At 39.9% G+C, this 26,459-nt stretch overlaps 1 protein-coding gene across 2 annotated transcripts in view; it reads right to left on the reverse strand.

Moving 5' to 3' along the window:
- Nucleotides 1-110: 110 nt before the first annotated feature.
- The window catches only part of vaspb (vasodilator stimulated phosphoprotein b), a 30,128-nt gene continuing 3,779 nt past the window's right edge, over nucleotides 111-26,459 (reverse strand). The window contains exons 3-15 of one of the 2 annotated variants that reach the window (XM_023271831.3): nucleotides 12,235-12,406; nucleotides 9,455-9,635; nucleotides 8,110-8,176; nucleotides 6,542-6,654; nucleotides 5,083-5,351; nucleotides 4,728-4,864; nucleotides 4,481-4,532; nucleotides 4,255-4,282; nucleotides 4,102-4,141; nucleotides 3,835-3,891; nucleotides 2,163-2,232; nucleotides 1,635-1,692; nucleotides 111-1,537 (exon numbers count right to left, since the gene is read on the reverse strand). In XM_023271831.3, the coding sequence (XP_023127599.2) occupies nucleotides 1,503-1,537; nucleotides 1,635-1,692; nucleotides 2,163-2,232; nucleotides 3,835-3,891; nucleotides 4,102-4,141; nucleotides 4,255-4,282; nucleotides 4,481-4,532; nucleotides 4,728-4,864; nucleotides 5,083-5,351; nucleotides 6,542-6,654; nucleotides 8,110-8,176; nucleotides 9,455-9,635; nucleotides 12,235-12,406 (1,279 nt within the window). In that variant the 3' untranslated portion in view covers nucleotides 111-1,502. The remainder of the gene's footprint in view (nucleotides 1,538-1,634; nucleotides 1,693-2,162; nucleotides 2,233-3,834; nucleotides 3,892-4,101; nucleotides 4,142-4,254; nucleotides 4,283-4,480; nucleotides 4,533-4,727; nucleotides 4,865-5,082; nucleotides 5,352-6,541; nucleotides 6,655-8,109; nucleotides 8,177-9,454; nucleotides 9,636-12,234; nucleotides 12,407-26,459) is intronic. The other variant, XM_023271998.3, reaches the window with a different exon arrangement.

Here is a 26,459-nt window from a genome sequence, read left to right on the forward strand (position 1 = left end):
TCACTGGAAAGCAACTGGACTTCTGTTTTTGGTTCTTGTGAGGAGATCCAGTTGCTTTTTTACTGTTCAGGTTTGCAACAGAATGCAAAAGATGACTCGAGACAAAGTGATGCATTTTAAGAAGCAGCTGTATTCGACTATAAAGGCATTTCTAATCCAGTGTCTCTAAGCTGTTTTCTTTATATTTCAGTGTAAAAAGCCTAGACTCTATTAGAAAAAGAAACAGTAAACCCAAAATAACATTTCATAAGAAAACAATCAATGAAAAAAAGAAAAATTAAATCCCCATTCACCAGTCATTTCAATTAAAATAGAAACACCATTTCATTTTTCCCTCAAAACAAATATATGTATTTCCTTATATATATATATATATTTATATTTATATTTATATATTTATTCTCAAGGCAGTTGGTCATGGCCAAATTAATTGACCTCATCATGGCCATTTTTTTATGTTTCAAAATTAGAAAACATAGCTAGAATGGAAGAAAACAACCGGAAGCACAGTGTACAGTAGGACCACTGCACTGGCCAACAAATATCTCATTTTGAGTGAGAGGGAATAGTCTATCAAGGCAGTGTGGCACGCAGACACACTTCCTCTGGAACAAGTGCAATGCAAAGAGAATAAATTTCTCACACATCATAAAACTACAACACACTCCTCTTTCACAGCACTCAGGTTGTCCATCAGATTCCCTTTGCTTGTCTCCTCTTCCTCTAACATCTCTTCGTGCAGCAGTGAAGGCTTGAATTGTGCTGTTCGAGTTCTTAGTCATTGCTGGGAGCTCAAAGTCCACTTGACAGAGATACGCTGCAGTAGCGAGGGAGTTGGGTTCTCTGATCCATCCTCAATTATCGTTGGTTTTTCCACCTCCAACTACCATAAGAGAGGAGAACCTACTAGCAGATGTCTGAACAATTTGTGCCAACAGAGGAGGAGAGAAAAATGATCCCAGCATGCCAGCATCTTGCCATTACAGCTAAAATATGACTCATACACTATCCCTGAATACTGAAGACTGCACTATCAGTAAATGGTGCGTCTGATAGCAGAAGGGAGAGGACACAAGTAGCAGGATTTCTGCGGCAAAAAGGGTTATGATGACAAACTGCGAGAGCATTTGTAGCTGTGCGCTCTGAATTGGTGCCGATGAACAGAAAACATGGAGGACACGAGAGGACGGGATGACTGAACAGGGGAGAGATGGTACAGATGGGATCACTGCTGCAATGTCTGAGTGATCATCAACAGTGTGGGATGGCGACGTGAGGAGGTTCCCTGGGTTACCATTTACATGAAGTGAATATGCATGTTGTAGAATGAAGCAAGCATGTTCACGTGTGTTTGCGTAAGAGAGATAGAGAAAAGAGAAAATGTGTAGGAGAAAAAGAAATCCCTGGGCTACATGAGAGGGCGCAGTGGAGGAGAGGCCTCGATGGGCGTCAACCACCTCCATCTATCACATCCCTCCCTTTACACCTGATACTCAGCAGAACTATGTGCTTCTCTTTTGAAGCTCCTGAACAAAGGCTGGAAAAAAAGACAAGAAACAAGCATTAGGTTCCTGAAATCCTTCACTGAAATATTAAAATTTGGATAATTTTTTGACAGTACAAAGCAATCTTACCTCCAATAATTTCCTCCTTGACTTTTTGCAATTCTTTCCGCACTTCTTCCAAGATCTCCTGCAGAAACATCAGACCAAGTGTTTAAGAATGTGTTTACGTACACTGTGGTTACTGCAAATCTCTACATGTGCAGCAGGATGGAAATCAAATTTGCAGATGGTGTTTGCAGCCAATATTTAAACAACTAGGTTTTGCTGTTTATGTGGTTATACGTCGTTTCCTTGAAGACTTTTAAAATTACATTTGCTTTGACTGAATTATGAGAAGGAGAAATCCACTTCTGTGTCGTGTAAGGGCTGAACATTTTTTGTTAGCATGCTGAGTAATTGGTGTAATTGAAACTGGGGTGAGGCTTATGAAAGAGCACTGAAGGGAAGGTTGTAGTTTTCTGACTAATTCAAATAACAAAGAATAGCTCGTTCCACTTTTGAATAACTAAGTTCTGTCAGCTTTCTCCAGTAAAATGATTAAACTGCTTCAGCTCTTTTGGTCACTAATCGATAATACTTAAAGGAGGAGAAACTCACCTGTTTCATTTTCTCTAAATCTGAGTCATCCGGTCCACCGGCATCATTATTGTTGCTTGCAGCTTTTGCTCTGTAAGAAGACGAGACAAATACAAAAATTTATATCTGTGTTTCACAAAAAGGCGCTGCACATACAGGGAAACTATTAATTAAGCTCAACAAAATAATACAAGATTAAACCAAGAAAAGTGAATGGTTGATGCAGAAATACACACCCAGAGATTAAATAAAGGTTAACCTGATACGAAAATATCAATACTTCCGAAAGGTTTTGTTCTTGGATCAATTCTACTATTACAGAATTGACATCTAAACTTCGTGACTGGGGTAAATGAGGATTTTATCATCATCAGGGGAAACAGTTGAATGTTCATATGCTACGAGCAGGAACTGCTCTAAATAAGACCCAGTCAACAGGAAGTTTTACTTCCACCTGTCAGTCAACGCAAACTACAGCTCTATAAATGCGTCAGTGACTAAATCCGGTCTGAAGAAGAGAAGAAAGGTGCGAGACAGACTTCTATCACTGAGTCTTTTGGCAATGACAGGTAATATCCAGGCACAGACAGACAGACTGTGTAGTTATGGCAACATTTATCTCTGGCTTGCATGTATATAGGCTCCATTGTGTGTTGATGCTTAAACAACGGGAGTTCCCATTTTTAAAACGACAAAATGCACTTTTATTCAAATTGATGTGTGTATGCCAGCAAAATAAACACATGCAGTTGTAAATTAATGAATAGAATAAATAAATGCCGCCATAGATAGAATAAAAAGGCTATGACTGCAAATATTGAGTTTAGTCGAGAAAATAAAGCACCTTTTCATTATATTGTTATTTTTAAAAGCCTGTGATGTTGAAATGGCTGTTTTATTGCCAAACCTCTACATATTTTTATGACACTTACATATCCATTTGAAAGGATTTGTTCTGTAAGCAACAAACATTAGTATACTGAATGTATAAGCTGCCAGTGGTGTTCACTGACCCAGTTTCATTTGCTTTGACTGACAGACTATTGACTCATTTATATATTTATCATGGAATGTATTCACATCATTATTTATTTTTTAGTCAGTCTATAAAAAAAAAAAAACAAGGCTATGTCAATTTCTCATCCCTCCTACTTTCCCTACTTCCCCTACTTTTTATTTACCTTTTTTGAACACATTAAGCTTTTGTACACAAGAAGTATTTGTATTGGTATCAGAAATACCAGCCTGGCTTTTAATCGGTATTGGATTGGAAAAGAAATCAACAGCAACTACTGGAAACATAGTGATGCTTTTTGAAAACATACATAGTATGTACTGGTAGGTGCACATCAACTGCAATCTACAGACAAGCTACGTTATCAATCACATCTTACACATCATCAGTGTCAGAGGGTGACAGAGTTTCCCACGAGAGGACAGCACCCAAACCAAAATAAGCATTAATCACAATGCCAGTCATCCATCTCATTTCTCAGTTTTTACATTTAACATACTCTGCTGGTACATCTTGAAGTCCCATGGGTGCAATGTTATTTTCTGATCCATTAGATGGTGCTATCATCTGCAAAATATGCTACCCTAATATGTAGGTTGCAGCGATGCTGTGCTAGGATGAGGGGGGAAAAGAAACAAGGGGAGCTAAGGACATGAGTGAATGGGACAGCATGTATACCTGAAACCTTGAGACAATGAGGGAGTGGAGTCCATGCTCTTGGGGATGGAGTTATTCCTGTTAGTGAGACACACACACTCTTCTCTTAGAATGAAAATGGACAGCATTCACACACAAAAGCACACTTGTCCAGAGGTGAGCAAAGATGTACACATGGTCACAAAAATGCACACGCACTGATGGAGAACTGTCTGTAGGGTGAGTAAAGACAGAAGACAACTGGGGGTTACAGATTCACTGATGACAAATAACTGACTGTAGGATTACCTGCTCATGGACGACTTCTCCCAAGGTCTTCTCACAGGGTCTGAGGGAGAATGTTTTAAAAAAAAATGAGCCGTTACATTTTTTGTATTTTACATTCATTTCATTGTAAGATGAACGTAGGTAGTGCTACCAATAAAATTGTTTAGTGCTCACCGCTTTGACCTTGAGGCTCTGAATCATCCTGCAGAGAAAAGATCAGGGATGTTCTGTTAAAAATGAGTCATCCTCAATCTATTTCTATTTTTCCAGCTAGCTATCCATCATCTACAGTATTCGGTCCCATGCAATAAAGAAAAAAAAAAGAAAAAAGAAAAAGAAAAACAGTACAGTGCTTGTTATGTGTTACTCAAAAATGATGTGACCAAAAGCAGACCCTTACATTGTCTTGTGTCTTCACAGGCGGTTTCTCTCCAGTGTTTGCAGCTTTTCTCCTGTTTATCAAAAGAACCACTTTAAGTTAGAACACATTTAGATGAGTACACTGGGAACTTTGAAGAGTTAGTTAAAAAAATGTGTCATAAATTTAAAACATAATTATTACCCAATGATGAAATATGGTGTAAATGGAGATACACTGTATGGATATTGGACAGTTTATGCAACTGCAAACTTGTATTGTCACTCACCTTCTTGCTAAGATGGCACTCATCTCACCCATCAAACCTCCTCCTCCTCCTCCTCCGCCTCCTCCTCCAATGGAGGAGTTGCTGCTACGGCTGGAGTCAGATTTGGCTGCTGAAGGTGCAGAAGCTCCATCCTCCTGCTGAGGGCAGCAAATAACAAAAACACAGATGGTGGTATTTTACATCTGCAAGCGTGACTGCTAGACTGGATCAATACGGCAGCAGAACACTATTTGCATAATCAGAAAAGCACAGAATGGCTTCAGTGATTATCCACTATAATAATTTTGCCTTCAAACAGCTGCAAAGTAACAGTCCTAACAAAAAGCTCAAACTCCAAAATTTGATACATACTTACCTTGGATACTTTACGGAGTTTAGCTCCTGCCAGGGCTGCTGCCAAGCCCCCACCTCCTCCTAATCCACCACCACCACCACCACCACCACCACCATCACCCGAGCCACCACCACCTCCTGCAGCGGGCAAGGGCGGGGCTGGTGGAGGTCCTGAGGGAGGTGGTCCTGGAGGGGGAGGGATGCCAGCAGCAGGGGGAGGGCCAGGGGGTGGAGGAGGAGCCGGTGGAGGAGGAGGACCTCCAGGGGCCATCGGGGCAGGAGGAGCATGGACTAAAGACAGAGAGGGGCCATCACTAACTATTCAAAAACAAGGACAATCAAGATGCACACAAGTGGCAGTGTGATACAGGTAAAGTCCAGTTTATGTTTCTAAATCCCCATGTGACTTTGAATGCAGACATGAAAGTGGTGCCATTAATATTACAATAAATACTGTCAGTAATTGTCAGTCTGCTGAATAGATGATTACATTTCTCCTCACATTTAACACCGAAAAAGACAAATTCTCTGCTGATGTCTCTAAAACACTGTGATCTTGCACTTTTTACTGGATGTAGCAGCTAGATAAATATTTGGCCACTGATTACTCCTGAGGTGTGTGATAGAGTAGCTTGCTGCTGAGTTTGTCGCCTTCTTGTCCCAATCACAGTGGATGGACAATGCATATTTTTAGAGAATTTGTAGCTTCTCGTTGTGCTTGGGCGGGAAATTAAAGCATGTACAAATCAAAGCACCTCCAAAGCCTGACAGGGATTGCTCTTTAATGGATGAAATATAAAAGGTGTGCATGACTGCAAATCTCCCTGCACAGTCTCTCCTCAAAACAAGCTTTTGGTTTCAGCGTCATTTGTTGTCCAAGCTCATCTGCCGTCTGCACGTCCACAAATTTTGGGCTGCCTACATACATCTTGTGGACACACAGAAACATGAATTAGCCTTAAGACAGGTGGGAAAATCTAGAGCAGGGGTCCTAGATCATGTCCATAAATGATCAGTGGAGCTTCTGGGCTCAAAGAGGGAGGGATCAAGTTGTCATAATCACAATTCTGCTGTGATCCATGTCTACATACCAATGCCAGGAAACAGGGCATCGCAGTGAGAAAGGCCAATACAGCCTTTTAAATAAAGCTAAAAAACAGTGGTGTTGCCATAGCTTGTTTTTTGTTGTTGCTGGTGACACATCTCTGCTAATACACATGCATTCTAAATTTACCTTGCAGCACTATGAATCACTAGGTTTGTATTACAGACTGACAAGCCTGAAATGGGCATCATACAGTCTGACAGATTTATTTACAGTTTTAATAGACGGCATCTCACATTGTTTAATGCAATGAAATTGCGAGTGTGCTTTTAAGGCAAACCAGTCATGGACAATTACCCAAGAAAAATAATGAAATATGATGAAAACTACTATGAGTGGACTGTAATCATGTTGACCAGCCCAGGTGTTTCCTGACCTGCAGCAGCTTGTCTTTCTCTCTCCAGTCTCTCTCTTTCCTGACGCTCTCGCTCCTGTCGTTCCCTCTCCTGTCGCTCTCGCTCCTGCTGTTCCAGCCTCTGCTGCTCCAATCTGTGTACAAACAAACACATCTATTGTAAGTACATGTAAACAGGCTTAAAACAAAATAGTGGATTATGACAACAGAAAATTTATGGTAAAAGTTATCATAATCAATATAAATCCTTAAAAACAGTTAAACCATAAAATGAGTTGAGCTTAAGAGTGATAATAATAAGCAATGCAGGCTTTCAACCACCCCCAATTAATGTTTAATATCCTTTAAATTATTGGATTACTTGTGCACAAAACAACCATGTCTAATTACAGTGTTTAACACTGGGTGGAGAGAAACACACAAACAGGATTCATATTCAACACATTGAAGTTAGTTAAAGGATGGAAGGTTGATTTCAACACATCTGATTAGCCTACCACCGAAAAAGTCCACAGCTGGACAAGGCGGCCTAATTTGAGCTGCCTCAGCTCGCGACTGCTCCCTCCCCTCTCCCACAAACATCTGCCACTCACAACAGCTGTATACAAAACAGTACAATGTACACATACACTCATTAATACACAGGTCCATACACAATCACACACACAAACCCTCAGTTTCTGGGATTTAAAACTGTATGTCCGGGAAAGGATGAGGGGAGATCGCATTCAAGTCTTGTACTTAGTCTATTTTTCACAACCTTTTTATTGTTGGAAATAAAAAAACATTAATACAAATACACAAATACCATCCACAAACACCTTCATCTATACTGGATTCCAAAGGTTTTAAAAGCTCACTAAGCCACAGCATGCCAGCAGCAAATGGGATAGCTAGTAACTTAACAGGCAGTCCCTACGGCCAATCACAAAGCCTCTCCGACAGGGCAGTATATCACCCTTTAGTCTAAAATGGGATTAAAAGGTTAATGCCTAGTCTAATGCAGGCATGCATGGAGTCACAGCACTGGGTCTCGCTGAAGGAACAGACAAATGGAAGGAGAGAAGGTGGAGTTGATGCAAGAGGCGTCCACCTTGCTCTTTCTAACCTTTAACCTACAGAGGCTGACTGAGGGTTTAGCAGTGTCAGGCTAATGCCATCAAATCCTCTACATACGCGTGTGTGCAAAACTGTGCCAACTGAAATACTGCAAAACCAAGACAGCTTGATTTGCTATTGATTGTTATGCAACTAAACCCAGAGGATAGCTTGCTTCTGTTAGAAACATGAAACTTCACATGGCCCCACTGTACACCACACTGGGGTACATGGTCAAACAACTCACTGCCAAAAAAAACATTGGATTTTTGAACACCGACGTTGCTGATCTGTTGAATTTGCTGTTTTAAATTCAGTCTGAAAACCCCAAAGACATCTGGCAATGTAATCAGCTGGAAACGCTATAGTTTTTTCCCCATCAGACTAAGAGGACATAAAGGTAGAACACCAGTTAAATGTGATGAGCGGTTTATTACAATAAGGAATGTAAAATAAAAGGAGAATTGCATATTAAGGAAGGCTGGAGTTACCTCCGCTGCTGTTCAAGCTCTTCTGGAGAAGGTCCATTTGACACGGGGCGGGGGAGGGTTGCATAACCTGCCAAATCAAAAAGAAAACATATTTTAATTGCTTTTTAACATCCTCTCATTGAACTGTGTCCTTGTCTATGTGCTTTTATTGATGTATGGGGATTTTCTATCTTTTGGTGTACAAAGTCTGTAGACGGTGCAGAAATCCTTGATGTGACAGAGGAACTAAAAACGGTGATGTACACCAATCAAGTAAAGCATTGTTTTTTCTAATTAGTTTTATTTTGCAGCAGCACAAAATGCACAAAGAATCAGATGTTAGGAAATAATAAGCTTGTGTAAATAAAGACTGAAAAAAACACCATAAAACAGATTAACTATGGACAATTAAGAAAAAGTAGTGTGAAAAACAGCTTTAATCATGTTTTTGTTCAATGAAAATAAGAGTTAACGCCACAGAAAACAAGTTTAACAGCTGAGACATGGATTATAGCAGAACAGGTCATAAACAGGTCACATGGGGGAGAATAACAGTTGAGAACGGAGTAAGCAGGGATTAATATTACCCTATAAAACCTTTTCATACTTACTTTATATATCTTGATTATTTTCAGGAGCTTGTCTTCTCTGCATTGTAGTCGCTATCGTGTGCATTTGTAATGCTATGGTCAGTTGCTATAGTGCAATGTGAAAATGTAAAGCTTTTTGTGGACCTCAGAAAAAAATAGCTGCAACAATGCAAAGCTTAATGTGCATTCTCACAAACTAGAATAAACTTGATACTATGTGATCTGAGTAACCAAAGTCACATTTGATTAAAACTGCATGTACAACAGGAAAAAAACAAAAAACAAACAAATGGTACCAATCTTGAATCACACTGGGAAAGCCCACACTCAGGACTAGTACAGCACTTTTTAAAACACACAAGACAAAACAAAGACACAACAGGATAGGGTTTGCCAATGCATCATGTTTTTGTACTGTCTCAGGCGATTAATTTGCTTTTCTTGAGTGTTGGTGAATCATGTTTGCTGTTAAACTGGAAGCACATTCCAGGAACTCTGTTCTAAGTACATCAGCATTCCCCCAACGCTGTGAGAGAAAATAATCTGCTGAAACTAAAGGCTAAAACTAGTAATCAGGATATATCAGCTGGCCGTGTTAGGCCACAAAGTGGAAGTACACTGATATTTACCGAACCACTGATGTGTTTGTTGCACATTTAAAATCTTATCTTTGATTTGCAAGGATACACTTCTTTTACAGCTTGTGCAAACATTACATCAGTCACAGTGCTGTTGCCTCTTTTGGTCAATAAAATCAGAAGTGAGAACTCGTTTACCTGCATCTGCCATGGAGCTGAGGACCTCCAGAGCATGAGCCATGCCATTGGCAAATAGAGTAGCATCCTCCTTGCTGCCGAAGTTGAGCCCCCACACCTGCCGGGCATCCCGCCACTGGTGAAAATTGGGAGTGGCCTGGTTATACTTGAGACCTTTCACGATTGGACAGTTTATTACCACCTGTGAGAGAAGAACAACAGATGGTCAATCAACAAGGATCCTTATGATGGAGCTGGTTAGCAAAATGAAAGTTTTGTGGCAATCTGTCAATAATCAAACAAACTTGTTGCACATATTTTTCATGAAACAGGTGGACAAGCCCTTCCAAAAATGTAAAAACAGACTCCCCATACTGTCTAACTTGCAGAAATACACTTATTTGCGACAATTCTGTGCTTGATATTCATCGGGCAGTTGGTCTAGTTAAAAGAGAAAACGGCTTAAAAAGGAGTGACTATAACTCCACAACTATTACCCCACAGACTATAAAGAAAGATGAGATTTTTTAAAACATCATCCCACTAAATGACAATTTTTGATAACATACTGTAAATAAGAGGTCACTCAACATTGTACAAATCATAAATGAATCCCAAAATTGTTAACACTGATGGGTAAATTGTAAACCATTCTAAAAGTTCTTATTTTAAAATATCACACCAGATTTGAACTAGCTGGTCAAACATTTAAACACCCAAAACAGGAACAAGTTCAAAAAGCACCGTGTAGCATATGGGAGCTGTAATCGTCTCTGAATAACTGGAAAAAACTATTAAAGGACCCCACAAACCCACATCCCTGCTTTTGTCTAAAATGATGGTGTTTGTGTTTTTATGGATTATCCTGGTTTATATTCCACCCAGCAGGTGGCGTGAAGCCTATGAACCAGGGAGAAAAATGTTATGGGTTTGCCTGAATGTGCTGACATGCCATTTCGCTATTTGTTTAACAGCCTCTGGATTCCACAGAGCAAAGGGGAGGAGAGGAGACCCTGTCAGAGTGGCTATCATAGGGGGCAAACATGAAAAGAGAGGGTAGCAAGTTCAGCTGCTACTGCAGACAGTGGCATTTTCCAAAACTCATCTCCATCATGATGACAGAATGAGGATGTGACCAGAAATGTTAAGAGTCACTATAAAAAGCATTTTGAAAATCTATGCAAGAGAAAGCTGCATGTTTAAAAAGCTGGAATGTCCACAGGAAAACCTTAATGCCATGGTTCTGCTTGTGTTTCCAGTGCTGTTGAAATCATCCAATCACACCAGGATGGATAAAACAAATTGAAAACGCAAGTGTGACAACAACTAAGTGTTACTTTATATGCAGACAGTCAGAGACGGAGCAGGTAGAAAGGAGGGGAACATGGAAGGAGAGAAAAAAATACATCCATACTCTATTTTCATTTATTCCCTGCTGCTCTAAACCCAGCAGCATGTCTCCATCAGACACAAATATAGCGTTCTTATTGGGTATCAGGCTTCTTCCCAAATTGTCACAGGAAATGGTTGAACAGACTAACTATCTCACAGGAAACATCATCCACTTTAAGAGCTGTCTCTGGGGAACGCTTCAGAGTGCTGAATGTTTAAAGAACGAGACAGACACTGAAGCAGCAGGGAGGAGAGGGGTGTAGTCGAGAATAGACCCACCCAAACCTAGTTTATTCAGCTTTGTAACTCGGAAACTGCCCACCTTTATCTGGTGATAACGACAAGGAACCCTCTTTGTTCTCCTTGTCATATGGCTTTACAGGGCGCCCTCACTATGCCAATATCATGGCCAAAATAAACACTACGAGTTGCACAAAATCAGCTTCAGGTCTACGAGTGGTGATTAGTATTCTGTGCCAAGGTGTTCAGCGATTGTCAAAAGCACAAAACCCAACCTGTGGCATATGTGGAATTTTTTCAACTAAATAGAATTTAAACACAAGTTTACATTTAAAATACAGCAATCTTAGTCCTTTTCCCAGTGAAGAAAACAAGGACAAGGCAGAAATGTAGAACAAGAGTTTGACTAAATAGCTTAAAAGTACTGCAGTGTTTTATCAACACAGAAAATCATAAAAGCAAGCTGCACTCAGTCAAAACATGAAGCTCATCTGTGAGTTTGGGTTTGATTTCCAGCTTCCTCTCACAACATTTGTTCATTATATGTTCAACAAAACAAGTGTTTTAAGTAAAGACATTTACAGCATGGGAGAGACAATAGGTCCAATGTACCTTAACCTCTGTTACTTGCTCCTCCCTAAACATCAGGGTTTATGATCAAATGAGATAACGTGAACCAGTACAGGTGATCCACGGCCTCTCTATGCTGAAAGGGTGAACTAGTTTATTAGGGCTAAAGTTTACTGTAATACCAGTCAGTTCTTCTTGCACTATTTGTCTTGTTTGTACACAGTCCATGCTGTCATACATCTACATCAATGTAAATAAACTCATTAAAGCAATAGCTTGGTTTACAAGAATGGATTCTTAGGTATCTCTAATAGAACTCTAACAGTATATACAGGAAATATTCTCCACAAACTCAACCTAAACCCTGAGTGTGTCATATCACAGACTAATAATGTGAATGAATGGGCATTTACAAATATAGACCGTCTCACACTTGATTACTCACACACCTGCAGGCACCACAGACGCCCACAGGCCACATGACAGGCACAGATGAGCGACACACACAAGACTCACATTACCAGAGGCAAAATATTTCATGCACACCAAACATACAAAGTCTGTCAGACACATAGTCAGCCCAAAGCTGGCAGCTGTACCTGCTGGTCCGACTGCATCTTGCGTCCCACTATCCTGAAGGCATTGTTGGTGGGGTTGTGATAGATCTGGACTCTGCTGAAGGCTTGGGGTCCAGTGCCTGCAGGGAGCCACTTCTTATTGCCATCATCATAGATCATCACAGTGGCCCGAGCCTGGCAAATACTCGACTCACTGGAGAGACAGAGGACAGAACAAAAAAAGACAATTCATTTACAGCATGGTAAAAGTGAGTCTTAAACGCATGAGGATCTCACCTGGTGACACAGTTAGTAAAGACTGTTTTGCTTTCCACGAGAAGACATGCTTCACATTAAAATTCCTCTCCATTTAAACCACAACCGTGTGTGGTAGCGACTTCAACCTCAGCGACAAATGATCTTTATGGACACTACCACAAATATATGTCACTTGTTGATCTAATGACAGTCAGAGATCTACTTTCTACTGACAATATATCTTAATGACTGTGTGTATGGACATCACAAGAACCTCAGCTCTAAGTCACTACTTGTTATTCAATGGTACCATTGTTATGGCCCTGTGCCTCTGTCTGCCTCCTCCTGTCTGGTAACTGGTATTTTTGGGTGCTGTGCTGCTGTTGCCCCGCCTCCGTGCCCGTCCCACCACACCTGCAACATCTGGAGCTGAGGTTGGATTGGAGTAGGGGAGGGACTATCACTTCAATCAAGGTTCCAGTTGCTGTTAAAAGGGCCAGTTGATGCCAGCCTTCGGTGGCAGCTCTTAGGGAAGGGAGCTGCCCATGTTGTTTCTGTGAACTCTTATGTGAGGCTGGAAGCTAGCCAGGAGCTGAACTGGTAAGGGTAAAACTGTATCCGAAACCTTTGTTATCTGAAACATTTGTTAGCTTTAGTTAGGGGTGCTGCTGCCTTTGGATTTCTATTTTGAGCTTTTTATTTGTGTTTGATGTATTTTTATTTTCCCACAGTCTGGTGGAGTCTCCTTCTTAGAAAAAGTCATTATTTTTGTTTCTTTAATTTCAGCAGCACCCATTTGCTTTCAGACACCTCACGTTTTGTGTTGAAATTTATCCTTATAAAAAAAATAAAACAGACTGAAGTCTGGAAATTCAGTGCTTGTTTACTCTTGCAACTGTTTCAGCTTGGTTACCCTAGACAGCCAGGTTGTAACACCATAAACCACGGATATGGGAGACACTACACAAGTACAACTCCATGTGAAATTGCAGTGGACACCGACAATTGAAGACTGGATCAGCATAATTCAAGAAATCTATACCATGGAAAAGCTTTCTTTTACCCTCAGGACTCAAAGGGACAAGTTTTACACTATCTAGACAAAGTGGATCGAGTATGTAAAGCCCCTAAGGTCGGACTTTCAGTAAAGAAACAATATGTAAATGTGTGGAAATAATATGTAAGTGTGTGGAAACCATATTTTTGTAAAGGTAATCCTCCCATATATGTTCAACTCAAAAATGTTAAAAATAAAAATTATTTAAAAAAAAGAAATTGCAGTGGCAGGTCCACCGCTTGTGGAGGAGCGAAAAAAAAAACCCAGAACTTCTGGAGTCTTGTATGGAGATATTTTGAGGGTCTTGAAAAGCACTATATGAGTATAATGTAATATTATGATTAGTAATATTTCGCAGTCCCATCGGCTGAGCAGGAATAAATTATAGACAACCAAACACCAGGATGTAAACAGTATTGCAGAGCATTTGGTATAGAAAGAAAAAAACATCTCAATATTATTTAAGCATTCCAACTGCGCAAAGCATTCAAAGTGAGAATTTCTTCTGGTGTCTTTATATTAACTAGATATTGTCCAAATGTTTGCATCCTGACATATTCTCATTATGGGTTGTGAATTGTGACAGCGACATCTGTTGTACAAAAAGGCAAACATTCAAAATATGGCAAAATATAATGCTGTATGTCCACGTGTGTGTTAGAACATTTGCATTTAAAAAAAAAAAAAGTCTTTATACTGAAATACAATCATTCAATTTATATATTTTGGATACCAACAATTGTGGAAAGTAAATGATACTAACTACCAAAGTCCTGGTCCTGTAACATGCACATCTATTTTCACATCAAACTGACTAATTCTTTGTCTAGCATGCAGTGTGGACTGCAGCTTAAATGGAAGAAGCAAACACAAGGGAGGTGAGGGACAACTGGAGACACCAGATGGACAAACGAATGAAAGACACTCCATTATAAACAAAACATTTTTAGAGATGAGAGTCAGTCCTTCCAGATGATCCTTCACTCATTCTGATTAATCCACAATGTCACAGCACAATCCTTCTGAATGTGTGCTAGGCATATACCATACACTACACTGACATAACCAGCACCTGACTCAAACTGTACAATATATGTGAATTTCAGACAGTGTCTGGCAAGACACCACAGAAACATACATCAAACTCTATGACTGGCAAGTAAGTATGACAAGTAAATGAAGGACAGAAGAGAGAAGATGATGAAGTAAATGTGAAAAAAACAAATGCAGTAAAGTGTTGTTGTCTGCTTGGAAAAACAGAGATTAGTTTGATCCTAAACAAGATGGAAGGTGAGACAACAATGGAGGCTGACAAAGACGGGAAGTTGTGCCGAGCTCTGGCAAACAGACGAGGCACTGGAACCTTCCACCTGCCCCGCATCAACCTCCACCTCCGCACACTTTGTAAGAAAACAGACATGTGATGTGCTCTGAGATCAGTGACAACACATTTATTTATAGTTCCAAGTGGGCAGAAAACACAAAGTTACACATCAGTCAGGTATTTAAGACAGGTTAGGCAGCAAAGAGGCTGCAGACGGTTTGCATTTCAGACACTAGAATCGAAAGACAGACAAATGTTTCCTTTTAGAAAAAAAATACCACAATACACACCGCAAAAAGCTGTCTGTGCAATAACACACAGACAAGCATTTGCAAGCTCTTGCGATGCACGAACAGGAGGAGAACAAAGCTATCTGATAAAATGTCAATAAATATTTGCAAATAATGCACAGTTTGCATGCATTCATTTACTTGCACAACTTCAAATATATATATTACATTTCTGGCTTGCCAAGAAGCACTTTACATTTTGAGGACACGCAGTAACAAAGAGCGGCTGATTGCAACTCCAATTTTTTAATCATTGCTCCCCCTTCCTCTCCTTATTTGCCCCCCATGCTCTCCTTATAGTCCCCTAATCCATCTCTTCGACCTCTCCCTCCATCTGTCCCACCCGTGATACAATCTGCTACTTCCGGTGACACAGCAGCAAAGCCACAACCCCCTTCCTGCTGCTAACACTACCTAATAAGGACTGCTCCTGCCTCAACAATCAATGCACACACAGACACACACAGGTTCTAGATTTTTCAACAAGTTAACATTTAAATTCAGCCCATGTTAACTGAAAATTACAGTTTGGCTTTGATGCTCACAACACAGCTAAATGAAAGCATGTATAGTGAGTAAAGTAGGATTTCATTGATTAAGTGTTCACATGTTGGCTCCTCTCCAACCAGGAACTACTCAAATGTTCAGGCCTATAAGCATCTCTATAACCACGAGTATTTTAGCCTGTAAGTTTAACCAGAATCTGTCTGTGTACACACTGCAGATGATCTTGGGTTTGCTTTCAATCACAGCAAAAGTGTGTTACATAAACTTCAAAACACCTTCCTGTGATTGTGTTAGTTGGCACAAGTCTTATATTAATTGTGCCCAAAGTGAATGCTGGTTCAGTTTTTCATCGTGATTTTAACTTCTCCATTCTTTTTGGTAACCTGTACAGATCCCTGCAGAAGTCTGGCACTTTACTCATATGACTATAGTTCAGAAAGAATTTTTTAAAAAATCTGACAACTTTTTGTTCAAGCAATTTATATCTTTCCATTTTCCTTCAAATGTCGCACATTCCTCTTAACATTTCATGAGAAAAACTTTCACATAGGGCTGAATAATATGGAGAAAATATCTAATTGCAGCTTTCCTGATAGGTAATGCAATTTGATTTGCAAAATATTTTCTTTTAAAGATGAGCTTCACTTCACTGTATGATACATTTCTAACCTGCTGGAGCATTACCACATGAAATACCATCAAAAGTATGACTGTCACAAAAGTGTTTAAACGCTGGGTCAGACACACTGTGCAACATATATACTAAACTGAAGGCTTTGCCAAGAATCGTAATCAGGCTAGATTTAACTTTGAACAATGTTTAGACAAGTTATAAGTGCTGAACAAGACGGGACAACACAAAAGTGTCTAAGAAAAAATAGTGGATGAAACTGGTTGAGGTAGGAACCTTAGAGGTCATTTTTATTTTGTGTTCTTTCCCCCCAGAATCTTAAAAGTGCTCAGCATCTAAATATACTTGTTCCAGTATTATATGCAGTCTCAGTGTGCTGTACAGATGTTTCAGTTTAATTAGAGAATAAATACAGATCAACTGTCAGGGTTGACATATTGGCTGACTAAGTTAATTGCAGTACTATAATGTTGGTCAATAAATAACAAGAAAGTACATTAGAGAAATGGCAAAAATGTGGTTGAGATCATGTAGACACTGCGTGTATCCACGTAAACACACTGATTTCCCTAGTTTATGTTTTTATATGACAATGTGACACTGTGTATGAATCTTGATCGAAATTCTTAGGAAAAAAACATTAAAGTGTCGCTACCAATAGCTTTTGTTACACATGTTCAGACAGATTTATCACTATAGGATGTTTTCTAACGCTTAATCTGAATTTCCGTATCAATCTCTAAAATCCAGTTTGTATTGAAGGCTAACATTGAAGGTGTTTCAGAAACACCCAAAGGGTGTTTTGAAATTAAATACTGCAGTTTAACAAGGCATGGTGAGGTTTCTGCAGATTCACAAAATTCTCTGGAATGTTAGAGCTCTACCTTGGATATTGGTTTTCATTATTTCAGCTTAAATGAAAGCAGGAAAATCCTGTACACAGAGATCCAAGTTGCATAACTATTTTAACAATGGTGTATATAGAGAGGATTTTTACAAGGAAGACTAGGCAAACTCAAAACAGTCCTTCAGCAGACAAAGGCTTGCCCATCATTCAATTCTAGCAGGTTAAAACCTTGTATGGCTGCATTGATCCTACATCAAACACAGCTCCGCAATATTCCCTGATCTCATCAGCATCAAGTCGGCTGTTGATGTGCCGGGCAGAGTGGGCTTATGGGAACTTGGAGGGGACAGAGACTTAGGACTGGGAAATGGATGCATATTTAATGGCAGAGAAAGCGAGGGCTCAGGAGTGAGACTGAGAGTGAGCAGCTGCATTATTGATAGAACGACGGACACTGAGACGCTAAAAGCGTGTGCGGCACAAGCGCATAAAGACAGGGACTTGCGCACACCCTCCCACCTGTCAACCTGCCAACACGTGTGCCCGTGTTGACCCGGTCCTCTGGGTATAGCAGGCTGCAGAGGCCTCGCGACCGAGTTAGACTGGACTGTGTTTTACAAACCACGACAGGCGCGGCCATAAACAATCTATTCCTGTCCTTCCTTGAATGAAGACCACCAAGTCCACTAGTGAGGACAGTGAAGCTGGTTGCGTAGTCAAGATAACGAAGCGACAAGTTGACTTAAGAGGTTTTCTCTTAAGCACAGATGGGTCACTGGCTGATGCTCCAGGAGGGATTTGAGACACTCACCTTTAAAATACCACAAGCAAAGGACTAGTTCATCACAACAGAGGGTTTCAGCACCAGACGTGACCACCATGAAAATACGCAAATTACTCATTTACTGAAGCTCAACTTGGTCTCTCTTCACTTACTGCTATTACAACCAGAGAAAGTTCCTCATCCCCTTTGTGGTTTGGTCTTCTTAGTCACTGAGGGGTTAACAGGAAATCACAGAGCACGGCTGGGGCACTTGCTCTCTTGGAAATGTCTGTATAAGGCTGTGCTCTGAGAGCTTTTCGCCAAATGTGCTGGCAAGTACAGTCAGGCCCAGTGGTTCTGTCTCTTCCCTCCTCCTCGTCCTGCTCTTACCTGACCCTCCCACTGTGCTCCTGTGTCATTCTTCATCTCCTAATCAAACAGTTTCAACACGCAGAAAATCTGTACAAGGAGCCCTCTTGGTGGCATCCTTGCAGAGATATTTCTTATATAACAGTGCTGTATATACGGTGCAGGAATAAGTAGAACTGACTTACCATTGAAGAATACCTGAGCGCAGATTAATCCACATTTCACTATTTATCTTGTTCATCATGATAATGTTTTACCAAACACACATACATAAAATACATCAGTCACCACGCTAAGACAAACCAGACTGAAGTTACTTAGTGCTGTCTAGACACTAAGGAGAGTAATGCTATTTGTCTCTGCATCCATCTCTGACAGCCCAGCATAATTCATCATACTTTTCTCTCCTTCAGGGGTGCATAATACCAGAATATGAAAAGCTGCCCCCTCACAACAACAGCCAAGAATCATTTTTTAATGATGTCCAGGCCTCTTGAGTTATTCTTGCCCCCAGGAGTGAATGCCTTCTACTGTGGCCTTCTGTGAATCTCCAGATACAGCGATACAGACCAACAATAATAGCCTCAAGGAACAATTTACACACAATTCACAGCACAATATGACACATAAGATGAGAAACAGGTGTCGCTCTCAAATTAGTAAACCTAGGTGGCTGCGCTGCCCCTTAGATGAGTAATCCATGATTCATTACTTATTTTCATCTTTTCCTTCAACAAAACATCACACTGAAACCAGACATGGACTGACAATAAATCACTTAATAATATCTGCATGTAACCAAAGTGCTACTTCCCTCTAGTTCGCAGAATGATAAAAATAGGCACCACATTTCACAAATGATGGTCACACATGATAAAGATTGATATTCTGAGAAAAGCATCAATTTATATGCCTGTGCAGAAGACTAATGTTTTATATATGCTTTCACGGTATTACGTAGTAAAAGGTGAATTCTTTAATCTTTTGAAATGGTACGGTCAGCTAAAAATGTTTTGATGCCAAGTTAGTATTTTACACTCAGAATTTGGCAAAATGAAATCTGTAGCCAATAAGATTACAATATGGTTATATGGCTATACAGTATATAAAATCATTTGTGAGTTAAGAGTGAAACTTTCTCTTTCCACCACAGCAGCAGAAGGGCTCGACACGAGACAACGCTGGGAAAATCATGCTGCAGACACACAGCTGTGAACAGAAGTGAGAAAAGGAAGCACTAACTGTGAGGGGGTAACGTGGGAAACCCCGCCATGTGCCAGAACGTGAATGCTTCTCTGTGTGCCGTATTCTGAAACTCAAGTCTTTGTGCTTCGAAGTCAATTCTCAGTTGTAACCCATACGTTTTTCAGTAAAATGTCACAGGGAGAAAAACTGAGCAAATGCAAATAATTAGAGCAAATTAGTTCACTAAAGCCTGCCAGTACAGCTTGTTAGGCAAAACATAATGAACTGAGGTCATGATGGTGGTAAAGTACTTGACCTCTGATGCTGACTCGGACATGGGGAGCCCACACAATGGCCTGTTGACGCTGAGCCTGATCATCTGACAGTACACTGTCCTCATGTCACCCTCGGGGGGCATGTATAGGGCTGTCAGAGACATTCAGGTGGGCCCACATGACTCTGAAACCAACCTACTGAACTATCTTGAAAACTGTTCAGTGACTATGCCCTGAGGTGGAAGATAAGCTTTCAAACTGCAAAGTCCTGTTCCTCCAGTGAGATACATCTGCCCCATAAAGGTTAATATGTAGCTCAAGTGCAGACTCTGATTAAACTTCCTACTAACGCGGCTTTGTTTGTTCCACTTGCTAAGCGAATGAGGAACACAAACATCACAAAACAGATGTCACACAAATGCAAATTATTCTGAGGATTACACTGCTGGTTTCTTTGTTTTTAAGAAACAGGAAGGATTTTGCTGAAATATCCAACATTTTAAAAAGGGACATTAAAGCAGAACTAAATGAGGGTGGAAACAACTTAGTGACAACATTTAAGAGAATAGAGTCAGCTACTTTTTTTTTTTTTAAGTATTGCACTTAACCTCAATCAGCATCTCCTTCAGAAATAATGCATGCAATTTCCCTGTTTCCCTGCTCAGTTCAGTATCGGTTAAAACTTTAAATGCTTTTACAACTAACACCTAGACTGAAAAAGCAGATCTTCGTGAGTCTTCTCTTCACTTTTTGCTTCTCTAATGTCACTCACGCTGTCTTCAAACTTCCTTTTGCGTGTTTCTTCTCACACAGGTCCTAGCACGCTGCTAAAGGCACACAAATGCAACAGACACACACACTTGCTGCAGGCTACTGCTTTCTGCCTCCATGAATCAGGCGCACAGAAACGGGCATCCAGGCTATCTTTGCTATTCTTAAACGCTTCCTCTTAATATCTCCGTCTGAATGGAGTGAGACATCTCCAGCTAAAACTCCTCTGCTAAGAAAACCCCTCAGCATTCTTTGAGCGCTGACTCATCCTTTGCCCGGCATCGAGCATTGTGGAAAAGCTGAATAGACGTTTGGCCAGAAACATTCACTTTGTTGTTTGACCACTTCAAGAGCGGAGATGAATTCCTTCCTGCTTTATAAGCTCTCTCTCTCTCTCTCTCTCTCTGTGTGTGTGTGTGTGTGTGTGTGTGTGTGTGTGTGTGTGTGTGTGTGTGTGTGTGTGTGTGTGTGTGTGTGTGTGTTAGGGGGGTGGAACATGGCTGGCACACTTGATGCCCATATTTGGAACCATCTCACCTCTGTCCTCCTCACCGAGCTCAATTCCTTTTACAGGTTGAAGCACATCCTCCTTGACTCGGGCCAAGAAGGAGGCTGGAAAGACACAATCCACTGAACAAACCTCCCTGTTTTCAGCTGCCCTGTCTTGTACACCCCTTTCCTCTGCATTGAAGAAGACATGTATATTTTTCTCAACTTTGGGCTCAAGTTGAGAAGAGGAAGGAGGCAACACCTAAATCAGACTTCCTGTCTCTAACTGACATCAAAGCATGAGTGCACAGATTTTGACCTTAAATGAGTCAGCTTTGCCAAACGAGGTTACTTGTTAATGCTCCCCTTGTATCTGCCAGTTTTTTCTACTCTGCACTCGGTCACATTCCTTTTAAATGCACCAGTTCTGGCCTTCTATATCCTTGAGGTATAAAACAGTGTAGGCTGGTTTATATCCTGAGATAAATTATGACCAAGGCCAGACAATACAACCATAGTCTAGATGATAACCCCTTGTGTTTTAATAAATAAGTCTGTATTTCAAGGTCCAGAGTTTCTTTTTTCCCAACACAGGCTTAAAAATAACACGCTGATGCAACACATAGAAGATGAACATCAAATGAGGAGGGAGAATAAAGAAACAAAGATTTCTTTTCTGCCATGTTGCAATCAAAAGTACCACTGTTTTGGGCAACATTATTGGTTAGTCACATCAAGTCTATTGGCTAAAATATACCCCAGGTTATGAAATACCCTAAGATAATTTATACCCTGCGGTAAGTTGTGGCCAAAGGCAGAAGAAAATCATTGTGTCAAGTAATTAGGTTGTGGCAAATCATGTTTTAATTCCTGATAGTTTTGAAATTGTACTTCAGAGCTATTGAGTTTGACATCTAAACGAATCAGAAGCAGTTTGTTGGTCATATGGGAAATTCCTAAAATTTTAAGTTGAACATTTGTTCTGTACGTTCCCTTTTTGATTAATTCAGGGATAGCTCATTAATCAATTGTATAATTTATTCAGCTCATGATAGTTTAGCAGGAATTTAGGTGAAAGTAAATGGAATGTAAGTAAAATTGCATATTATAGTGGATACATTTGTTTCATCAGCATGTGGCAGACAATCAAAAATTTAATACTGCAAGCTTGTGGGGGTATAATCTGGCCTACAGGGGCATGAAATAGCCTTGCCTGATAAACCCGGACTGTCATTTGCTTACAAACTGAGCAATCTGTGGCTTCTTACGCAAACATAATTTCCTGAGCACTGAAACTATGTCCAAACTAACAGCACAAGTAACATTCAGGCCAATGATCACCCATGACTGCACATTTGGCATTATCTACTCGAACAGATGACTCTTAACATAAAGAGTCTATTTAGACAACTCACCTCTTCCTTCCTCAATTTAACTGTTACCACGCAAATAGACCACACTCAGACAGACCTCAGACGTAAGAAGTTGGTGAGAAAAAGAACTACTGTCAGCCTGGTATAACAACCAGGATGGCAAACAAACCAAAAAAAAAATAAAAATCCAACCAGAAATCGTTTCAGTAAACAAGATTATGCGCATCACTGTTCATGCACAAAAATGTCACCCATGCAGAAAATGGCCCAGTCCACCACTGAAGAAGTAAACTCATGAGCTTATGCATGCTCTTCTCTGTTTAGCAATACAACCTCAGTCAATATCGAGTCAAATTCCAGGGGCACTATCATCCCTCCTTACTACCCTGAGTGTAAGTGGTGCCTAATGATAATGTAAGGAAGCTGCCCAACAGATGACTAAAGCAGGTAGTGATTTCCTCCAAATGTTTTATCTAATGCGGCCTTTGTCTATCTATCAGCAATCACCATCCTCCCTGTCAAGTGAAGTTAAGATCCAAGGACCTGAATGATAGGAATTGTTCAAATGGCTGACAGTATAAAGCTGTTTTTATACTAACTGGCATCCATTACGCTCCATTAGGCTGTGGACCCCTGATGAACCCACTGTATCTTTATGCCCATTAGCAGTGCTGACCATCCAGTATATCACTACAGCATTTCTGCGCACAACAAGCTTCGGTTTCACTACAGTGTAAGACCCAGACTCTCCATCAGCTGGGATGATGTCACTCGGTTTGGCTACTGCAGAACATGCAGGCTGCATAGAGATTGCTCTGCTTGATGTTAGTAAGATAATAGTAAGATCTTTGCCAAAAGAAAAATCAAACAAGCTGACACACAGAAATGTACATGCCCTTATGTTAGTATCCTAATTTCAGACCCACATCTCAGACCTATTCTACCATTTACAAATATGTGCTCAGTACTTTGTAAAAGTTTTAGCCACCAGAGGTTTTCATTCTTGTCCATCACACGATAACATCAGGAAGGCAACTGTCCGATAGGTTCTAGATTTATTCTGCAGCGTAACAAGAATGACAGCAACCCAAAATATACAGCGAGAGTCATAAAGAACCGTCTTAAATGACAAATAGAACAAAGAGTCCTGCAACAGATGCCCCCCACAGAGCCCTGATCTCAACATCCAGTCAATCTGGGGATTACATGAAGAGACAGAAACAAATGAAGGAGCCTGAATCCACAGCGGCAAGTTGTTTTAGATGTTTAACCAGCATACCAAGTATCTTATGAACAGTGCACAACTAGAAAGATTAGTCATTGTTGGTTTTAAGAAGCATCCTCACTTTACTTTCTGCAGTACTTTCTGTGCCCCCATGAGGCTGTTGGGCCAAATCACATTGGTCAATTTTGATGACACAAACTCATTGCTCTCATGCCTACTGTCATGTGTAGTCACCAAACTAAAGGCCCATTCTGAGCCAGGACAAACCCTGATCATTTTTTGCTAGCCACCTGGGTACATCTCTGAGAAATGGCTTTAGAAAAACGGAAAGAAAAACACCAACAAGCTTGTGTTATATCAGAGAAGCTGTGCAGGTTGATGGTCAATTCTCAAATCTAAATGTTTGGATAATTGCTCCTTGTAATCACCACTACAGCATCTATGATGGCAAAAAATTCTATTGGTGGGACAGATCTGTCACCTTTTTGACTTCTTTAGCACTACAACTAATGACATTTTTTTTTTTTTTTTTTTTACAATTGACCTTCATTCCATTTTTTAAAAATTAAATAACATATGCAAGATTAACATTGATTAATATAAAAAGAAGAAGTAAAAAATGATTGTTATTCAGTCTCACACCCCAGGGTTATTTATTCATATAGTCTATTATATTCAATCAAATGTCCAAGATATACAGTCTATTACAATTATATTACAGAAAAAAAGCATGAATTCCTCAAACTTGGGACCACTAAAGTAGTTTGGATTTATTTCAGATAAAGTGCAAAGGCATTTGTTTGCTCCTCTGTCGCTCTGCTCACATATACTAGATTTTAATATAGCCGAATTCCCAATAAAGCTGTCCTCATTTACACTTTTTGAGGTTTCAGGTGTCAGACGCTGGAACGAGAGCAAAATAGTGACTGAAACGCTGTAGCCTGTTAAAATAACATGTTAACCATCCTAATTTTATAACCGTAATGCTGTCCTGAAACTGATCCTACTCAGGCGTTTCATTAATGTCTGTGCTGTGAATTCCACTATATTTTTATTGAATTCAAGGATATGATAAAAGTCAAAAAGCAATTACACATTAAAGAGAAAAGCAGTTGTTTTAGTTGGTCTGTAAATAATCTTGTAATATATCCACAGTGTCCACGTTGCACTTTGTTCTACATACAGATCCAACTTTTGACTTTCTTAAGGAATTTAAAAGAAATGTAGGTTTCTTTAGGAACTGTGATACTGACATCAATAATAAGTCCTGGTTTAATTCATTTTTATCATGTTGAGTGTTCAGTTGAACTCTCTAAATCCTGAGCAGTCTCTGTGCGTTTTTTGCTCTTGTCCCATTTTTACTCACTGTGGGCTCAATTTTCACGACAATCTAAAGTCCTGCACGTCTGTAGAAACAGCACAACCATGGCTAGAAGGAGAGGGAACTGAAAAATGTATGACAAAAAAGGTATAAACAAAAGTTGACTTTCTTTCTTAATCTATTTTATAAATTAAAAACAAAACAAAAACTGGAATCAATATGTACCAGCATGTGCCCACAGGTGTTACCAATAATGAAAAATGGTAATTCAACTTACTAAAGACTAGACTACAAACATATCGGTATTTAATTTGTTTCCACACTTGTTTCCTATCTGCTCTGTGTGAAAGTCTGCAATTCAGTACAGTCAGGCCAAAAAGTTCCTGTTTTTTTTTTTTGTTTTTTTTTTTGTCACATCACCATTGGTCGAAGCTGAGTCACTAACATGTTCATGGATTCAGACCAGAATTTGGCGACAGCAAACTATTTAGTTGTGGTGAATTTTTGAATAAGCTGTGTTAAACAAGTCACTTTGATGACACATCACAATTTTAAGATTAGATTTTGTTTAGTTTCCTCCTATAATATATAACAACATATGGACCTATATGAAAACGTGATTTTGTGTTTTTAGAGGACTTTAAATGTTTAGACTCATTTTTTCATCATCAGTAAAATAGTCAAAAGAATAATCTACAGAAAAATAAGTTTAGTAGCAGCCTTAGATTTTTTTCATCAAAAAAATGACATTAAAAGGATTAATACTTTATTAAAAATAGTAGCCATTTATTTTTTTGATTAGGTGCTTAACACTAAAGCTCCCCCAATCCCAACAAGGAATCAGTAAGCATGAAGTCAGTGACAGGCTGCTGAAATGACACTCAACTTGTTTTGGGGCCCAACTAACAGAAGTATTTTCCTAAGTTTCAGGCTATGCTAATGTTTGTTTGGACAATGGTCAGTCTCCAAAAAAATGTTTACATCCTGTTTTCCATTTTTACCAGCAACAGCTTTATCATTAGGGCCTGAATTATTTACTAAATAGGATTTGGATGAGATGAATTAGACCAAGACAACTATTCCTTTAAACTCTGTGGTATGCATATTACTCATATTACTTTACTCCACTTAATTCCCTAGGAAAAAAGCTTCAGAATTAGCACTAAGCTCACAGAACAACAACCAACAAATGTCCAGCAAACTAGTTAGGGTAAAGGTTATGTTGTAAATGAGTGATCACAGCAGAAAAAGCACCATAGAGAGAGAACATAACAGCCTAGAGGCACAATTACAGACAGAAAAACATCAGCCACCACCAAGGAAACTGGATTTGTCACCAAGTAGACAATAGAGGATTTTGTATGTTGAGCAACTCCTGTAGCAAAGCGACTAATCCAAGAGGCAGGCCGGCATAATGGCCTATTTATGAGCGAGAGAGGTGGGAGGGCAAAGAGGGGTAAATTGTTTCAGAGGAGGGGGTAGCAGTGATTGGGCGTTGTGGGAGACAAACTCGCAAGGCAAGGCCCCTTCAATAATGGAGAGTGTGGAATGATGAAGCATGCGGGGCTTTGTGATCATTTAG

Source organism: Amphiprion ocellaris, chromosome 7, assembly GCF_022539595.1.
Source record: "Amphiprion ocellaris isolate individual 3 ecotype Okinawa chromosome 7, ASM2253959v1, whole genome shotgun sequence".
NCBI classification, from domain to species: domain Eukaryota; kingdom Metazoa; phylum Chordata; class Actinopteri; family Pomacentridae; genus Amphiprion; species Amphiprion ocellaris.